The sequence below is a fragment of the Vitis riparia genome, chromosome 10 (genome assembly GCF_004353265.1).
Source record: "Vitis riparia cultivar Riparia Gloire de Montpellier isolate 1030 chromosome 10, EGFV_Vit.rip_1.0, whole genome shotgun sequence".
In the NCBI taxonomy this organism is placed as follows: Eukaryota; Viridiplantae; Streptophyta; class Magnoliopsida; order Vitales; family Vitaceae; genus Vitis; species Vitis riparia.
The window spans coordinates 6264572-6285613 of NC_048440.1; the positions used below are offsets into that span (position 1 = coordinate 6264572).

At 34.1% G+C, this 21042-nt stretch overlaps 1 protein-coding gene across 1 annotated transcript; it reads left to right on the forward strand.

Annotated features, from left to right (window-relative positions):
* Positions 1-17315: 17315 nt before the first annotated feature.
* Positions 17316-20037, forward strand: LOC117924101 (peroxisome biogenesis protein 1-like). Its single transcript, XM_034842661.1, has 2 exons — positions 17316-17627; positions 19822-20037. The coding sequence occupies exons 1-2, from the start codon at positions 17433-17435 to the stop codon at positions 20005-20007; spliced, it is 381 nt and encodes a 126-aa protein (XP_034698552.1). The 5' UTR covers positions 17316-17432; the 3' UTR covers positions 20008-20037.
* The last annotated feature ends 1005 nt before the right edge of the window (positions 20038-21042 follow it).

The following is a 21042-nucleotide window of genomic DNA, read 5'->3' on the forward strand; positions in this document are numbered from 1 at the left end:
TATATTTATATATCTTTACATGATATTTTCATGGATATTGAAGGGTTAAAAAATATATACTATATTTTAAATTTAGGACACTTATTTGTTTACATAATATTAATTCTTATTTGATATAAAGAAGATTAATAAATTAATCGAGGGAAATAAGCAAACATGTTTTTCAAAATTATTTGAAATACTTCACAAATAGAAGCCTTGTACACCCCTTGTACAATTAATATATTTTTCCTATACACTTAGTGTAAATACCTTATAAAGTGACGCAAATTTCATACACTTCCTACTTGATGTGTGCTCATAGGTGGGTTAACCATGTTTTCATGGTTTGATTTAGAAAATGGTGGAAGACATAAAAACAAAATTTTCCCTCAAATATCATTAGTAGGATAAGTATTCAAATTATATACGAGTTAAATAAAATGTGAGATGGATGTGTAATGAAGGAATGCATGACATGAGAGTGTGCAACCCTTGAATGACAAGAAAAAAAATTTGTTTAAAATCAATTGAAATCCTTTACAAAAAGTAGTCTTGTACACCTCTTGTACAATTAATACATTTGTCTTATACAATTAGTATAACACCCTTATACAATGGTACAAATTTTATCCACATGTATATGTTATGTGCCCACATAGGATGTGTGAACCATGTTTCCAATGGTTTAGTTAAGAAATGGATGAAAGACGTAAAAACAATTTTTTTTTCTCAAACATCATTATTGGAATAAGTATTCAAATTATCATATATGAGTTAAATAAAGTGCATGAGATGAGTGTGTGATGGAGGAATGTGTGATACAAGAGAGTACAATCCTTGGATGACAAGAAAAAAAAAGTTCAATATTGATTGAGATTCTCCATAAAGGGCAATCTTGTACACCTCATGTTCAATTAGTGTATCTGTCTTATACAACTACTGTAACACCCTTGTACAACGATGCAAATTCTATGCATATATATAAATCATGTCTACATGGATGTATGGATCATGTTTCCAATGGTTTGACATTTAAAAGAATTAAAACAAACAAAACATTATGTTATTTTATATTCATAATTTTCTTTTTAAAGTTAAGTCATGTAATTTTAAGAGGTAAATTGGTCAATTCTAAATATGCAGAAACTAATTGCAAAATGACTTAAAGATTGAGATGAAGTTTATTTAACCATAAAAAATATAAATAAAAGATATGTTAAAAATAGAATTAAGTCATATTTATTTATTTATTTCATTTTTTTCTACTATGAAGAAAAAAAAGAATAAAAAGTTTATTTAACAATAAAAAAAAATATAAATACAAGATATGTTAGAAAATATAAATTATCTCTAATTTATTTATTTATTTCATTTTATTTTTTTATTGTGAAGAACAAAAATGAATAAAACATTTATTTAATCATAAAAATATAAATATAAGATATGTTAGAAAATAGAAATTATCTCAAATTTATTTATTTATTTCATTTTATTTTTTGCAATGAAGAAAAATATGTTAGGAAATAGAAATTAAATTATTTATTTATTTATTTTCTAATGAAGAAGAAAAAACGAATAAAAAGAAATTAACCCAAATTTATGTAATTTATTTTTTGTAATGAGAAATAAAAAAATGAATAAAAAGTTTATGCAAACATAAAAATATATAAATATAAGATATGTTAAAATTATAATTTAACCCAAATTTTTTATTTTTTATTTTTTTTTCAATGAAGAAGAATAGTTGGATAAAAAAAAAAGGGAAGAAAAATACATGTGTGAACAATTAGAATTACAATTGTTTACACATAAACTAATTTTAAGAATAAGTACATAGTACACATGTCACTATTTTTTCATAGACTAATCTATCTCTTTCCTTGTTCCTACTGAAGTCTTTAGTTCCACTTTAAAGAGGGTATTTTTGTCCCTTACTATTACATATTCTTCCTATCAATTATGCAAAAATGTAACCCCTTCACATTAATTATTAGTCCAATCAACCCCTAAAGCATAACAATCCTTTTTTTTTTTTTTTTTTTTTGGAATCATGTAAAGCTTCATTAACAAAAAAAGAAATATAGATTTTTTTAAGAATTTTTAAAAATTAATTTTGTAAACATGCTCTCCAATATTAACATGAACAAAATTCCAAGATTGTCGTTTACTTTTTCTCTCTTCCATAACTACCCATCAACTACCATACCTCTTTCCTTTTTATTTTTTATTTATTTTAAATTGACATGACAATTGAAAGAACTTACAATTGTTATTTTTTTAAGAAAAAAAAATTGACATGTGGCAATCAACCATGCCACATGATTTTTTTTTTCAATCATGCTTAACAATGTTTTTAAGCTTGAAATGTGGTGAAGCAACATGCAACATTATTTTTTGTTTTTTTGTGGAAAAAAATTGAAATTAAAAACCTTTTATGAAGTAAACATATTAAAAAAACAAATAATGTGGAGGCACAATGGAGGAAAAAATAAAGCAGAAAAAAACAAAATCATGTGGCATGATTGATTTATTTATTGTTTTCTTAAAAATTAATCATGATGGGTTATGAGCTATTTGAGTTGTGATGTAAAAATATAAAGGAAAAAAAATCAATGATAATTGGTAACAAGATAATGAGGGTTAAGAGAATAGTTTTGGTATGTTAGTGATTTTTTATTATTAGAGTACATATTTTGAGAGTCCACGATGCAAGAACTTTAAATGGGTATTTCCAAAAAAATGTAATTTTTTTATAGACATTACACTATTACATGATTCTTAATTTTTTTTTCCTTTGAAATGGGTCTCTTGGTAGAATCAAATAAGTTGTGCCACCAATTTTTAAATAGTTCTCGGACCCTACCCTTGACATAACCTAGAGCCTAAACCATGTCTATGTCTATACTCGAGGTTTGGGCCAAAATGGCCTTCTCCCCAAACTTAATACCAAAATTGGGCTTCACACAAAACTATTGTTCAAAATGGCCTCATTTGTCCACATAAGCAAAGACAACATTTTTTTATGTTATTTTGTTTTTTACTTTCCCATTTGCTTCCCATCCTGTGGTTGGCTGTCTCCAGAGTTTCTTTTCAAACCCTAGTCCCACTAGTGGGCCACTATAAGAGACATTTTTGAAGCTGCAAAGTTGAGGTTGGTTTTGAGTTAATGCGTGAGAAATTTTTTTGGCTTACAGGTTGTGTTCCATGCATGAGAAATTTTTGTGAGAAATTTTTTTGGCTTATAGGTTGTGTTCCATGCGTGAGAAATTTTTTTGGTTGTGTTCCATATGTGACAAATTTTTGTGATAAATTTTTTTTGGCTTACAAGTTCTGTTTCATTTGTGAGAAATTTTTGTGAGAAAATTTTTTGACTTATAAGTTGTGTTCCATGTGTGAGAAATTTTTGTGAGAAATTATTTTGGCTTACAGGTTGTGTTCCATGTGTGAGAATTTTTTTTGCCTTACAGGTTGTGTTCCATGCGTGAGAAATTTTTGTGAGAGTTGTGTTCCATGGTTCTATTTAGGGATTAGTTTCCTGAGAGATTTATGTTTTTAGCATCATTTTTGCATTTCCATTATTCATGTCCTTTTGTATTTGTGTTCCTTTCCATTCTGATGATAATCTAGCTTTTATAAAGTTGATGGTTGAGGAAGCTTTTGCAATGGCTTTAATAAGTGGAAACCCAACAATCAACCAAGATCCCTTGATATCCAAAGATCCCTTGATATCCAAAGACCCCTTTGTATTCTAGAAATTCTATTCATATAACCTATATTGCTACTACTAGTGGTTCCCAATTTCAATACTTGGGAAATGTTTTGCTCATAAAGATTTTGTTATAGGAATAGTGGCATCTTGCCCAAAACAAAACTAAAAATTTGATGTTCATTACATCTTTCCTGAAGCTTATTTTGTTGCTCTCATCACTTAACACAGTTCTCACTTTCAATACCTGGGAAATGTTTTGCTCATAAAGATTTTGTTATAGGAATAGTGGCATCTTGCCCAAAACATAACTAAAAATTTGATGTTCAATACATCTTTCCTGAAGCTTTTTTTGTTGCTTTCATCACTTAGCATAGTTCTCACTTTTGTAGCAGTAACTCTACCTAGGGATAGAGGTTTGCAGTAAAACTCTTTAAGGCCCCAAAACTTTCCCATGATCTCAGTACACTCCATCTTTAGATCTCTGTTGAAGTTTTGTTGATGATGATAAGAGATGAGAGCAACAAACTATTAGCCATTACCTGTAGGTCTTTCCATGGGTCGAAGGATGCTTTTCATCATTTTCATGCCCTTTTTGGAAGACAAATTGAAGATTACATAAACATATCTTGTTGGTAGTGTGCATAAACCCAAAACCACCATGACTGTGTTGTTCCTGAAAAGTGCTACGTTGATACAATCTTACATTTATGGTGGTCCACCCGTCTAGTGGTTGAGACATATGAATAGGAGCCCACCCCAACATTGATATCTTACATGATTCATGGCATTTTTTGCCAGAAAAAGTAACTTCTTTGTTAGGCACTCACCGACATTCAAAGTTAAAATTTAACTATTCAAGTTTTCTAAAAATATTTTATAAATTTCTATATTGTATATAAGAATGTAGTAATTGTATAAAGAATAAGCTGAGCAAATTGTATTTCATATTTGAATTTTTAAGAACTATAGAATAGATTTAGTTGACTTGTCTTTTTAGATGTGATATATGTTATTGGAGCTCAGGGAACTTACTTAGTAGCATTTCAATATATTTTTTCCATGTGGTTGTAGAAATTGTCAATGGGAAAATCGTTAGGTAGATGCTTGTATTTAGGAAATGGTGGAATAATTCTTTCTATTTCGCATATGCTACCACCCAAGATATAGGTCCTGATATCCATATTGATGTTTAGTATTATGACCAATGCTACAATTTATTGCCATTATTTAGACCACCTAAGACATATTAATGATTTTTTATTTAAAAATCAATAAAAGAAATTGAACCTAAACTGTATACTATTTTTTTTTTTTTTTTGAAAAAAAAAAATGACATGTGAATTTGTTGTTATGCCCTCATTTTCTTCAAATCCTAAATCCTTATCTTAAAGAAGGGAAAAAAAATAAATCCTGACCTTAGAGAAGGGAAAAGAAAAAGAAAAAGCAGATAAAAATATAAGAAGGAAGGAAAATGAAGAAAAAGTAAAGAATGATGAGTAAGAAGTAAAGTTAAGGTTTTGGTGTATTTAGAATTTCAAAGTGTTTTCTATCATCTTACCTCATTTTTTTGCACTGCGAGTATCTCCACCTACACATCTATAATTGTATCTTGTTAATGGTTGACTATGTCGTCACCAACACACCTCCAATCAAACATTGTTGAATCATTTTTCCAATATTTTGAAGTTTTTTGCTAGATTTAATAAAACGAGAATGACTTTGCTAGCCCAAGAAAATTGGTTGGTTGGTTTTTGTGTTTATGAGTTCTTCATTTTCAAATATTTTTTTATATTATGATATTAATTCATAATATCATCCTACTATTTACTTTTACATCTATTGAGTTATAAATTGTAGTTGAGTTGAACTTGGTATTTAGACATGAAGTTTTGTACCATTTCAATATTTATTTGGTTTATTATTGTCTTTTATGAATCATTGATCGTAAAGTATTATTTTTTACTTGAATAAATATTTTTATGTAATAACCTTTTGTTATTATCTATGTGAAAGCAATTATGACTGATTCAACAGTAGAAGTGCTATGTTATTGGAATGGAACAATTTTGAGGACAAAAACGGATTTGATATATATTGGAAATAATGTAGAGATTGAGCCTATAGATGTGCCCATTCATACGACCTTTGTGGAGTTGCTGAAGATGATATATGATATAATTGGTTTTGACAAACACTATCAGTTAGTCTTGAAATGTCAACATCCAACTGAAATGAACAAATTTCAACCATTAGTGGTGAGAAATGATCAGATAGTTGTATGTATGCTAGTGGTGCCATCGAAGTATGGAATGTCTTTAGTTCAATTATTCATAGAGCAAACTCCCAACCACTATCATTTGAGTAATGAAATGGGTAATTTGACACGATTATCGATAGGTGATACTGATGTTGATGATGAAAATGATAGAGATAAGGAAGATGATAAAGATGATGCAATCGATACAGATGAGATTCATTTACCTAATGATGATGAAAATTGTTGTCAAATAGAAAATATTGGTTTGGTGATGGTCCAACAAGTTGTGGAATGTGAAAGCACAAGATTTGTGAACCTTGAAGTTGGTGATAGGTCTAATAATCCCGAGGTTGAGTTTGAAGTTGAAAACACATCACCAATTGCCTCCCTACATGGCACCCATGTTAATATCTCTAATGACAACCTAAAAGCAACATTTGCACCCGTTTCATACCATATGCCACCTACACCACAATTTTTAAATACGGACGAGGCAATTAATTGTGTTGTAATTGATTGAACTCTGTGGAAAAAGCCAACTTTAAGAAATGTTGATGGGGAGTTATCAATTGGCCAAATATTTCCCTCAAAATCATATTTGCAACATGTTGTGAAGATGTTTTCCATAAAGTCACACCAAAAGTTTACCGTTTATAGATCAAATGCAAGTGTGTTAGTTCTTAAATGTAAAAAAACACCAGAGTGCCAATGGCAACTAAGGGTAATGACAATGAAAGATACGGGTATGTTTAGAATCACAAAGTACAAAGGTCCTCATACATGTGTGTAGACCCCCATTTTAGGAGTCATTCTTGTAGCTGATACTTGACAAGTGTCACCATCTTGCATGGCCACGTGTCACTCCCGGATTAGTCAATATGGGATCAAAATAGTGGAATTGATGGACCAATCAGAGATTGACACCTAGAGGGAAGCTGCAGAAGATGTACGTTTCTGTTATGGGGGAGCGTCTCCTGGAGGTGGTGGTTTTTTTTTCAGAGGGGGTGCTTTTTCAGGGGGATAAAGATATTTTTTTTGAGAGGATTGCTGGGTTGGAAAGGGGAAAACCAGAGATATTTGAGGAGCTTCAGAGAGAGAGTATGGTTTAGGGAGAGCTAAGAGCAGCAAGCTAGAGGAGAGTGGTGTTTTTGGCTGCTGTTTTTCTGGTAGAGGGAAGGAGCCATAGTCTGGAGCAGAGATCTTTGAGAGGGATTCTGAGCTGAGCGCTTACCGGAGACGGAGTAGGGAGTTGCAACCCAAGACTAGTTGAAGAAGAGGCTTTCAGGTATGGTTGTTATGGCTTTCCAGTGCACCTTCATTTTTTCATATTTCTCATGACTCATTCTCTATGATTTCATCTCTGCTTGTTGGGTTGCTGCATTTTGATGATTTATTGGTTTAATATTTGAAAAGCTTGCTGGATTTTTATGTCTTACCCCAACAAACCTCTTCTATCTTGACCCACTAATTGTTATACCCATGGATAAAATAATGAAATGGTTTCTACACATTTGTTAAATATTCCATGCTCTGTTCCTGCTCCTTTTCTCTTATTCCTCTGTTTTCCTTTGAAAGAGACTTTCAAGATTTAAGACTGGAAATCTTGGGGGGATTTGGCTGATAGAGAATGATGATGATATGAAGAGGATATTGACACCTATGGGATCTGAATCTAAAAGCACCTGCATGAGGTGGATTGCCTTATTACTTCACTGAAGAAGAACAAATACGAGAGTTGCTTGATTTCTTTGGACCCTTGCGTGGTTTTGATCTTGCCAAGGAATGTGGGGAGGCAACTTTAGACTTTGGAGTCTTTGTTGTGGAAATGAAGGCCAGATAAGGGGAACATGAGAGCTCCTTCAGGGTACATTTGAATCTCACCAATCTGATGTTGTATGGTAACAATCTTCCTGAGAGGCAGCTTGATTATCTTAGAAGGTTCAATTGTTTTTTTTTTTTTTTTACACCCATCAATGAATCATTGGTGAGGCATGCAAGCAGAAAGTGGTCTGCCTCGTCATCTTGACTGTGGATATCATTACTATCAGTGGTGCATCTTCTTCAAAGAACGATTCTTAAGGCTACAGAATTTGAATCAGATACCCTTTGCCCATCCACCAAACTAGCAAGCTATCAATTGTTGGAAGTAATGATGATTCTCTGGGCATGCTCAGGATAGATAGTTAAATGAAGAAGTGTTTAAGTGATATGGTTTTGGATGCAGTGGTACCTAAAGAAAGAGGACGATGGTGGTTATGCCAGTAGAGGATGGAAAAGTGAAGACGAAAATTTGAGCTGTGGGTATTCAAGTTTCAGGGAAAAGAGAGCTAGCATAGAGGATTTCTATGATGTTAAGATATCCAAGGTTGATAGGCAAATGGCTTGCCTTTTTGGAATATTTGATGGTCATGGTGGTTCTCGTGCTGTGGAGTTTTTGAAGGAGCGTCTCTTTGGGAATTTTATAAAGCATGCAGAGTTCATGACTAGTACCAAATTGGCTCAGTGCTCGTTGGTGACCATCTCTATGTTGCCGATGTTGGACTTGGATGGGCTATGAATTGGGCTCAAAGTTGGGGGCTTAGTGGAGAATGAGGGTTTGCTGGAGTACCTTTTTGGGCAAGGATTAAGAAGATACTCATGGAAGTGGAATGCTTTACACCATGTGAGGGGTCCCTCAAGTGTTATGGTTGAATGTCAATCCATCAGCAGTCGCTTGGAACAGACTCACAGATCCCAAGAACGGGATTTTAAGGTCATCATCCTCTGTTCCATAAAGAGGTTGTGCCACCAGATTACGCTTAGCATTGGACATAACTTTAGAGCTTCTCTAATTCATAAAGACGAGTCTCAAGTGGATCTAGATTGCAATTATTTGATGAGCTATGTAATGAGAGATGGGGACGGCGTTGAATCTCTGGCCAGTAGGTTTATGGTCAGTATGGGTTGTATCGGGGCGGTGAATGGGATTGTTAATCCTAACAATGTTGTTGTGGATGCTCTTACCTATGACGAATCTGACCAAAAACTCTCCAAACCAGAAAGCAGAATGGTTCTCTTCGGACTCACAGCTCCATATTGGAATCTCGTCGGAAAACTTGCTGCTTCTTATGGTGAGTTTTAAGCACAAATAGCCGGAATTAGAAGTTTCAGTGTCGAATGAGGTTTGAGTTGAGAATATGGGGATTTTGTGATTTATAAGGAAGATGAGAAGTGTGAATAATAGCGTAGAGACCATGAACGCAGCGGCGAACGCAATTGTCACGGCCGAGAGTCGAGTCCAGTCGACTACGGTTCAGAAGAGAAGATGGGGTAACTGCCTGAGTTTATACTAGTGCAACAACTACTGATGGTTCGGGATGTTTGATGTTGCATTATCCTGATCCAACCTGTGGTGATGTTATGGATAGGACACATGTTGATTTGAGTGGAAGACCAGTAGATCCTTAGGACTGGTGGAACTCACTTCGCCTCTTTTGTGAACGCCCCAGTCAACTATTCATTGCATGGATGTTTTGAATTCACCACCTTTTGCAAATTCACTTAGACGATGGTTTGAAAAGTCCGCTAGAACAGCCATAATTCATACCCACTACCACTTTCCCTAGCCATATCATTACACCTATGTCCTTTCTTTAAACCTTCATCTGTCAATGCCTATTTCTTACCCATTTCTTACCTGTATACATAGGAATGACGCCACTGTTCGCTCTTCATGCCCCTGATATCCATCACCAACCTTACTTATTATCTTTCGTATCATTTCCATCACTACCCAACCTTCATCATCTCCCAAACCTGAAACCCTCAGCCGAAACACCTCAAACCATTTCCTTCAGCTTTGGTTAATTCCTTTATCAAAGGAGACTGTTTTCAGAATCTCAAGTGGGAAGATTCAGTTCTAGAAGCTTCAGGAGTCAAGCCTATCCCAGCATCCTTGCATTGCTCTTCGCAGACTTGTTCCGAGAAGTGTAAAAGATGAGCTTACAAACACATCAAGGAGGTTGCAAGTACATTCAGGACCCAGAAACTCAAGACTAAGCTCTCAGAGGTCTGCGTCCATTCCTTTCTTGGATTTAGAGAAATAATTATACTGCACAAGAAGTTTGTGTGATCTTGAGTGAACTGAAGCACAAAATTGAGGAGAATAATCTGTTTGAACAAAGTTATGGGGTTCCTGAGGTGTCGTTGCCAACATTGCGGCTGATTCTGAAACTGAGGATATTGGTTTGTCGTTTGGAATCACCAATAAGCAGCAGTCTAAAGCAATAACCGACATCTTATTGGTGAAAGATGGAGATTCTGCTAGGCTGTGACTCAATGGCTCCGATTCTAGAAGAAGCATCAATTGGATCCTCTGGTGGAGGTTCAGTTTCCTCACGCTGCACAGGAACAAACCCATAATCTTTTATGAGCTTAGAGGAGGCTTATTAGCCAAGCCCAGTTTCCATTTCGAAATTATCATTCAAAGGAAAGATTTCATCCGACTCTGAATGCCTTGAGGGTTTTAGTGCTGGCAACCATGGTTTACAGATGCAGCTTCAGTTTCTCAAATCAGAGTCCCTAAAGGCATACTCTGAGGGGCCTGGAACGATCATCTTTGGGCTGCATATCACCTCCTGTCTTCTCATCTCTGTTTTTGAAAAACAATTGCTCCAAATTACATTTTGCAAATATCTTCTCAAATTTAGCTTTTCAAATAATTCCAACTCTCTCATTTTTCATCTTTAGGGTTTTTAGGTTCCAAAATCTCATTTTCAATAAAATGTTGATGCCATTCTTCCTTTGGGCATGCAATTTTCATCTCCCTTGTTTTTAAACTGTTTTAAAATAAGCATAAATCTAATCTTGTGATTCTGCATAATGGAGTTATTAGAATTGATCCATGCAAAATAAATGGGCTATGGTGGAGGCCCTACATCAAATAAATTTCCTTTAAAATAAGAATGAATTTGAATGAAATATCATGCGTGCTATTGGTGCTTCTTTATCCAGTTTGGTGACATGAGTGACACACTTTATGTTCATTACTATGCACTAACCCCATTTTGTGATAGCACGTTACCGTTTGCTGATCAGGTACGCATCCACTTCCACTTTGGTTATTCTCTATTGCATATTCTGATACTCATATGTGCATGATCAATTCGAGTATTCATTGATTTTCTTATTGGTTGCCACGTCAGCTCCATTTTATTAGTAGAGACCCGACTTTAGGGACTTAGAGGGGTGTTACGGTCTTTACCGTACCTTCCCGATAAGTAACCTGATCCCCGAACCCGATCCAGTTTTTCATAGACCACCTTTTCCAAAACAAGGAGTCACACTTAGGGTTTTCTTTCTTATTTTGTTTACCCTTTAAAAATAAAACAAAAATAAGTGGCGACTCCAAGTCATTTTTCTTAATCAATAAAAATCAATTTTCCGAATAAAAATCGAGCTCACCATCGAGTGGGAAACGCATGAGCCGAAATGCGGGGTCCACAATGTGTCAATCCATGTATTAATCAGGATCATTCATAGTTGGATTCTAGCTTTGTATCTGAGTATATTAAAACATTAGTGAAGGCAAAAATGACAATTATAGTTGCTGCAATTCAAGTTGTTGTTACGGAACAATTTGGTTACCAAATTTCTTATCAAAAAGCAATGAAGGCAAAAAGGAAAGCAATGACTTGATTATTTGGTGATTGGTACAAGTCTTATGCAGAGTTATCTCGTTTCTTCCTTGCTTTGGAGCAGTCAAATCCTGGATATATTGTGTATTCTAAAATGGTTCCTGGAAATAACCCGAATGAAGAAATTTTTCAATGTGTTTTTTGGGTATTTGTCCCATCTATGAAAGGGTTTACTCACTGTCGACCAGTTCTTAGTATTGATGGGACACATTTGCATGGAAAATATAAAAGGACTTTGCTGATTGCCATGGGATGTGATGGTAATAACCAATTGTTTCCACTTGCATTTGCCATTACAGAATGAGAGAATATAGATAGTTGGAGTTGGTTTTTGGCATGCATCAGAGTTGGAGTAACACAAAGGAAAGGCTTGTGTCTAATCTCTAATCGTCATCCTAAAATTATAACTATTGTAAATGAAACATATTCGAGATGGACTGAGCCAGATGCTTATTATAGATTTTGCATACGTCATTTAGCGAGTAACTTCAACACAAAGTTCAAAGATAAGACTTTAAAGGATCTCATGTGTAGGGTTGCTATGGAGAGTAAAGTTAAAAAAGTTATTTCTCACATGGATACAATTAGTCGAATAAATGCCAATGCTAGAAATTGGTTGGAGCATATTCCTCTTAAAAAATGGGCACTCTCACATGATGGTGGGCGGAGATATGGGATTATGACAACTAACATGTCTGAAGTTTTTAATGGTGTCCTTAAGGGTGCCCATAACTTACCAATAATAGTTTTAGTTTAGTTAACTTTCTATCGGGTTAACAATTACCTCACAATCAGGCAAGAGCATTGTGATAGTTGATTCGCTTCAGGTGAAAAATTCACTCCATATATTGATGCCAAGATAAAGGTTAAAGTTGTTAAGGCAAGTTCACATGAGGTTGTTTTGTATGATCATGTGGAGGGACGTTTTCATGTTAAAACTAGACACTCTGTTGGAAGTAGTAATAGGAAGCCTCGCACATATCCTGTTAACCTTCAAACAAGGTCTTGCACATGTAACAAAACACTTTTGTTAGGATTCCCATGTTCATACATGGGCTTCCTTGTTTTATCCCATATTTGATGAGTTAGAGTGGCCTCAATATAATGGATCGATAATTGTACCTTCGAACTCAATGAAACGTCTAACTTCTGGTCGACCAAAATTAAGTTGGTTGCATAATGAGATGGATGCAAGGGAAACTAGAACTCCACAAACATGTGTACTTTGCAAGCAATCGGGTCACAATCGATGTTCTTGTCCTAATAAAGAAACCAATGATAGGAGAAGTTGATGTACTTCATGAACATCTTATTGTACTGTTATTTTCTTATTCACTAGTATTGACCTTAATCATTTTAAAATATATGTAAAAACTATCTTATTGAACATTTTATTGACGTTTGTTTGTTAGAAATTGTTGTTTTTTTGTCAATTCATTCATATTTTGCTTATATCAAGTTACATGGAAAAAAATATGAATCTCTACTGTTTAGAGAAGATGCTGCTCAAAATTTTAAAATTTTAATCATGAAATTCAAGTTGCTAGAAATTGTCGTTTTTTCTCAATTCATTCATATTTTGCTTATATCGGGTTACATGGAAAAAAATCTGAATTTCTACTATTTAAGGGAGATGCTGCTCAAATTTTTACAATTTTAATCATGAAATTCATGTTATTAGAAATTGTTGTTTTTTGTCAATTCATTCATATTTTGCTTATATCAATTTACATTAAAAAAAAAAATTGAATTTCTATTGTTTAAGGGAGATGTTGCTCAAATTTTTAAAATTTTAATCATGAAATTCATGTTGTTAGAAATTGTTGTTTCTTGTCAATTCATTCATATTTTGCTTATATCATGTATTGATGTAAATGCAGACATAGATACTCGGTTATATCATGTTCATTTTGACCTTGAGGATACATCTGTGCTTACTCTTCAACATCGACATCGATTATCCATCATTCGTGTTGATCCAAATATGGGTCATGTTTTGACTTGTTGACATAGGTTTTGTCGAGAGTGGGTTTTGGATGATCATGTTCGACCATATATTATATAGTTAGTATTTTATGTCTTTCATGGAGTGGGGCATGTTAAGGTTGATTGGCCTTTGATTACTGCACAGGTAGAGAAATGACGCCCAGAGACGCACACATTCCACAGGCCAATTGGTGAGATGACCATCACATTACAAGATGTAGCCATCTTATTTGGATTACGTGTACATGGTCATCCTATCACTAGTTCTACAGATATCGATTGGCATGCTCTTTGTGAGGAGTTATTGGGTGTTCGATTGACAGAGATTGATATTCGTGGAGCATCCCTTAGAGTTCGTTTATTACTACCTATTTCTCCCACTTACCACTAGGGGTTTTAGATGAGGTCACGTTACAGCACCATGTTAGAGCATATCTTTTATTGTTAGTTGGTGGTTCATTATTTCCATATAAGAAGGAAACCTACCTCCAATTAGCAATTCTACCCATGTTAAGAGATTTTGGTGAGATTGCACAATATAGTTGGGGGAGTGCAACACTAGCACATCTTTTTTTAGAGTTATGTCGAGCTAGCTTAGATAGCGCAGAAACTATTGCAAGACCATTACAATTATTGTAAGTATAACTATAAGTCTTATTAATTATGTAATTTTATCATAATTATGTGCATTTAAACATAATTTTGTTTCATTTTTAATTATGGTCATGGGAACAATTGCATATGGGTTGTCTTAGTAGATCACTTCCCCATCCACCAATGCCTATAGATGAAAGATTACCACCAGATGCACTAGAGAGTAGGTAGAGAGTTCCTTTATCTCATACAGACACTCCTCATCATGTGTTGGTCACATATAGAGATGAGTTTGATAAACAACAATATGATCAGGTTTGGGCTAAATATTAGTATTCTTTAATAAGATTATTAATAATATTATTATAATTTAAACTTTATTAAATACATACTAAGCTTTGAATATATTAGGTATTATGGTAGCCTTATATAGATGATATACTAACATTGTTGCCAAACATTTGTTTAGCTAATCAGGATATTTGGCAGACAATGTCGCCACTTATATTTTTTTCTATATTGTTGAGTGGCATCGTCCTAAGCGTGTGATGTGACATTTTAGATTCATATAGGGTATTTCTTCTACATCCTATATAGATTTTGACCTTCACTCCATAGATCGATGCAATCGACCTCAGTTTGATTGGAGGTTGTATCATGAGCGCTACGTGGCATTACGGGAGGTTAGGGTGGACCACATTGTCACTACGAAGCCTATAGAGCCTCATATGGACTACCATGCTCCGTACATGACATGGTATTGTCATATTGCACGCCATTTTACTACACCTATGAATTATTTTGGACCTATGCGGTACTAGGCTACTGCCTTATCTACCCACTTATTAGTTTGTATCACTTTAATATTATGTAGTTATTGTGTATAATATTTATTCTAACAAATAATTATATATCATTTTATGTGATAGATTGAGACTATGACATCAATCATATCTCGAGGAGGTCATGCATTGGAGGACTCTGATAGTGATGCTTGTTGCATTGGTATTGTTGATATTATTTGTATGACTACTGATGTTATGTGCATTATTCAGGAGGATTATTGTATCCCACATGTAGAGCATGGAGGAGGTAGGTCACCAGCTCAGTCGACAGTTGCTCAACTACCACTTGTTCGAGGTCGGTCGACATATCAAGGGAGAGTTAGATATATTAGTTGTCAACCCACCACCTTGTCAGTATCAACATCATTACAACCCCTACCTTTTTATCCTCACGATTAGTACAGTCACCCATCTCTTCAGACCTACCATCAGTGTAGCCTCCTACATTTTCAGACCTACCATCAGTGCAACCCCTTACCTCTTCAAACCCACCATCAATACAACCCACTATTTCTTTAGACATATCTTCAGTTTAGGCCCTTACTTCTTCAGACCCACCATCAACACAACCCTCTACCTCTTCAGACCCACCATCAATATAACCCCCTACCTCTTTAGACCTACCTCCATTACAACCTCCTACCTCTTTAGACCCACCATCAGTGCATATTGACACATTTACTCAGCTAGATTTGCCGCCAGCCATTCCGAGGGTTAGGCGGGGCCTACGTTGACCTAGATTGCTACCTCCACCACCACCTCTATTTCTAGCTCCAACTCCATCATAGACAAATGTTCTTCATGTGTCATATGCAATACTTGCTATAATTCTAGAAAAGCGACAAAAAAAGAAGAGAGTACCAGTTTCACATAGGTTCTCTCATTGTGGAGACATGTGAGATTATATATGTTTTTTTTTCCACTATATTAATGTTTACTATGTATTTTTTATGACTTTGATTAAACTACTAAAAATTACATTTTGTAGTAGACTTTTTCTAATTAATTTCATTAACTAATTTTGTCAAAAAATCTATATGTGGCAATTGCGGCTTAAGAGTATACTATTATTTTGATAAAGATAAATTTTTCATAATACAAATAAATTAATATCTTAAAAAAAAAAATTAAATATCTTAAATTAATAAATTATACAATTTTATATATTATTTATATGTTATATAAGTTTATTATTTTAAGATTATTAATTTATTAATAAATAAAATATTCATTTATAATATCTTCTATTTATCAATTTATGTTTGTTGAAGTAATACTAGATTCTTAAGTTTAAATATAAATAATTTATTATTTAAGTATATTTTTTTAATTTCAATAATAAATTGTAATTTAATAATTTTTAATTAAATTTTAAATTTTTTTAAAAATTAATTGAAACCTCAATTGGAAATTGTGACTTTTGTTCAAAAATAAGTCTCAATCGTCAATTAAGGCTTCAGTTTAAAAATGAAACCTCGATTGACAACTGCGGTTTCAGTTTAAAACTAAAGTCTCAGTTGACAACTACGGTTTCAGTTCAAAAATGAAGTTTTAGTTGACAAATGCGATTTTAGTTCAAAAACTAAAGCCTAGGTTGACAATTGAGGCTTCAACTAAAATGATTAAAAAAATAAATAAATTATGACATGACCCCTACGTATTTGAGAACAATTTTTTTTAAATTGTGTTTGAGAACTAAATTCTAGAAAATAGTTTTTGTTCTAAAAAAAAAAAAAAACATGTTTGATTTTTTATTTATTTAATAAAGTGTTTTCTTCCATTATCTTGGTATTATAAATATACAAATATTTTTCATATGCACAATTCATTTAAATTAAAAAATATTTTATTTTGAAATTTTTACACCGGTTATAATTTTTCTAAACAAATGATGACTTTGTCACCATATATAAGTATATCAATTTCAATATTTTAAGGAAGAAGAAAGGGTTGCAGGTGAGGATGTGGTGGTTGGATGAAACTCACTTTTGTGGAAACATAAAAAACAGTTAAGAAAACATAAAAAGAAGAAAAAAAAACATGAAAAATATTCTATTATTTGAACAAAGAAAAAATAACGACATCATCACCTTTTTGAAAACACTAAAAATATAAAAAATAAAAATATACCCCATTTCCTAAATAAGTTTTTGTATTTAAGAATAGAAAACGTTCTTGAAAATAGTAACCAAACGTACCTATATTTTTTCTTTTTAATAAATGGCCATTTTGCCCCAAAACTCTCTATATTCTATAGAAAACCGATACCCTCGAAAAGAGGGAAAAAGGCCACTGCCGTTGCTCTGCTTGTATCATCAATCTCCCTTCACACCCGTCACCACAAGTCTCCAGTTTCGAGGCTTTCTCTCCATCGAAGCAAAGGCATGGAGTTGGCAGTGAGAACAGTGGGCGGAATAGAGAGCTGCTTCGTCTCACTCCCTCTTCCTCTCATCCAAACCCTTCAGTCCACAAGCTCGGGCCTTCTTCCTCCCGTTCTCGCACTCGAGCTTCGCTCTTCCAACAATGATGTCTGGGTCGTTGCCTGGTCTGGCTCCGCTTCCACCTCCTCCTCCATCGAGGTTTTTGCTCTTCGTTTCTGTTTCCTCCTTTTGTTTTTGCTGTTTTTGTGATTTTTGTTTTAGCCTGTTAAGATTTCAATTTTCTGTCAAATTGAATTTTAATTCACAGAAGATCTCCTTTTTTCCCAATTTTTCCTGATTGTTGTTGTTGCTGTTACTTCTAGATTGGGTTTGTTTTTGATATATATATATATATATATATATATATATATATATATATATTTTGAAGAAATTAAGCTGTTAAGCGATCAATTTTGTGGTTGTGATCATTTCGGGAAATTCCATATGAATTCCCACCAAATATCCTGTTGGATGTTGGAGAAATGAGAGAATCCTGAAAGATTGAGTTTGAGCTGAATAATTTTTTTTCGTCAACTGAAGAGAAGATCTGAAAATGGGTGATTTGAAAATAATTTCCTTTACAATTCATGTTTGTGGTGATTTTGATCTTGGGGTTGCTTTCATTTCTTTCCTTTCCATAGTAGTTTCTGAGATCCTAGTGGACTACAGGAGTGATAATTTGGAAACTTTCAGGGAATTCTTTTGAGAACATTTTGGGGACTCTTGGCGACTGATTTTGTCAAGGCAAGTCCAATGGAAGTCAAATACTCCATTAGGTTATGTTTGGTTTCTGGAAAGTTTGATGGGAAGAAAATAGAGAGGAAAAATAGAAGGAAGGTGATAATTTTTCTCTTGTTCGGTTGTTCATGAAAAAGTTGAGGAAAAGAGAATAAAATGTTGAGGAATACACTTTCTCCAAACATTCCCTGCCCCTTTTGAAGGAAACCTAGGAGAACAATATTTTAGCATTTCCATCTCCATTTTTCTTTGCTTTTTTTTCCTTATTTTTTTTTTTCCATCGTATCCTAACCTGGGAAAATCATTTTATTTAGCCTTTTTCCCTTTCCTTAGGACTTTCCAAGAGGCTTTACTTGGTTGGTGATGAATAAGAAGGTCAATACGAGTGGAATGCCTCAACTTAGGATACCCTGTAATGTAATCAGCCTGGACTACTATGGGTCAAACATGGAGTTATTGTAGACTTGTCGACAGTGTAATTGTGGGGTTTGAGAAGAGCTTTGGAGGGAGAGCACTGTGGGAGGGATTTGTCATTCATATAATATGGGTGAATTGGGTGCAGAGGAGTAATGAGAATTTTGAGGATAGGAGAAAATCAATAGATGGTTTATGAAACCTTCCTCACAATCTCTTTGACATTTGCCTCTTAAGGATTTCAAAGGTGCATCTGTCAATATTTTGTCGTTGGATTCCACATCTAGTTTCTATCCTCTAGGGTTTGGGGGATAGGGTGGGGTCTTGTCCTGTAGGGTTGATGGATTTACTTGCTTGTGGTATCCTCAAAAGTCAATTTTGACAGATGTTCATTAAGTAACTTGGTTAGATTAATATTCCTGGCCTTGAAGAGATGAGAGAAGGACAAGTGTAACAGTCTTTGAAGCCTAGCTGGAGTAGGTTTGGCAATGAGGAAGAGACCTAGCTTTACTAGAGGCTTTTGAGAAAGGTCATTGATTGGGGTGTCTAATTTGTAGAGAGAAGGTGAATCAACTTTAGTAATATGTTATTCTTCATCAATTAGTTTATGTCAAAAGTGCTCTCCTGTCCAATGTAGCCTAAGAGATGCTAGATCCTAATTAAAACCACTTGCTTTGATTAAAGATAAGAAAAAAAAAATGAATATCCCAAACTCTATTAAAACCCAGTTTTTATAGGATTTCCTGCTGATGAGATTTAATCCTATTATAAAACTTCATATGGTAATTAGATTAGATTTAATTAAATGGTAGTTTGGGCTGTGCCTTTTGGCACCTGTTGTATATGTCTTGTGTAATTTGGTGTACCATCTCTTTGGTGTTTGTTTGTAAATCCTTTTATTTGCCTATAAAAAAAATTTAATTCAATTGTAAGACTTCCTAAGTATTGGAATTGGATACGAAAATCTGGGTTGTTGAATGCCTTATTAATCGTAGACAGCTAAAAGCTGAAATAAAAAGAACAAAAAATAGAAGCTTTAAATGCTAGGGCCCATTCCTTCAGGATTTGGATTAACCAGAACCTTTGTCACTGATTTAGGCCTTGGGTGGTTCCACAGCTTACAAAATTTCACCCTCATATATTGTGACCCTTCTTTGTATTGTTTTTCTTATATATTGTTGTTTGTTCACTGTCAATGTAGGTTGCTCGGCAATTTGCAGAATGCATTTCCCTACCAGATCATACTGCTGTTCAAGTACGAGCTATTGCTAATTTGCCCAAGGCCACCCTAGTCACAATAGAACCACATACTGAAGATGATTGGGAAGTTTTGGAGCTTAATGCAGAGCATGCAGAGGCAGCTATTCTGAAGCAGGTGCTTGATTAACATTAGTCTGCAAAAAGGCTAGTACATTTTTTTTTTTGCTTTCTATTTTTCATTTGATAAAACACACTGTTCTGAATTAAGGTGCCGAAGAGATCCCTTCAAAAAGTAATTTGTCATCTAATTCCCTTAGGCACATCCTGTAAATAAAAAAATAAAAATAAATAAAGAAAAAAAAATCCTTACTCTCAACAAGAAGCTTCTTTGTACCTCAAATAAAATGTCAATTTACTATCTGAAGCCCTGCTTCTCAATATCATGGTTTCATGTATGGTACTGGATGGAGCCAAACATGGCTCCATAGCATGATATGGCTTGGTATAAGCTGAAACAGTTATAAACAAACTATTTTGCACTGAAGATGTGCAGGGTTAACACAATAATTTAGAAAGACAAACTTGCACATTTACATCACATATATTAAGTAAGCATGTTCCTGTACTGCTATGATATATGATGAATATAACACTCAATAAAAGAGCACTAAACTTGAGATACAAAAAATGCATTTAATTTAGCAAACTAACAATTTGTAGCTAGTTTGAAGAAGCAGGAAGTCAATATATCACAAAAATAATAATCTAACCATTTCATGCCAAAATAAAAGCCTGAAATTTGGAAGAAATAAGCTTCCTTGAAAACAGGAAGAGGGCACTGCTCAAGGAAGAGCAAGAATTCATTGTGTGGGCTGCCACTGTCACCTCCTTGTTCCCTTTCACCTATGCCATGATGCTCATGGGGAGCTTATCTCTAATTGGATTTCCTTTTCCAACTGGATTTTTTTCCTCTCACCCAAAAGTTTGCCTTTTCTCCTGTTTGGGTTGAATCTCACAAACGATTATTCAAAGCTCTTTTTGGAACCCTTAGAGCTATTTTCCTCTTCCAAAAGCTTATTTTTTCCTTTAAAATACACTCTACAAAAACAGGTTTAAAAGCCCTTTTATGGTTGGCTATGATGCTCCACTGGCGTTACTGAACATAGCAAGATGATATTGACCAGAACCTTTGATTTTGAGCAGTACCTAGATTCAGGCCAGT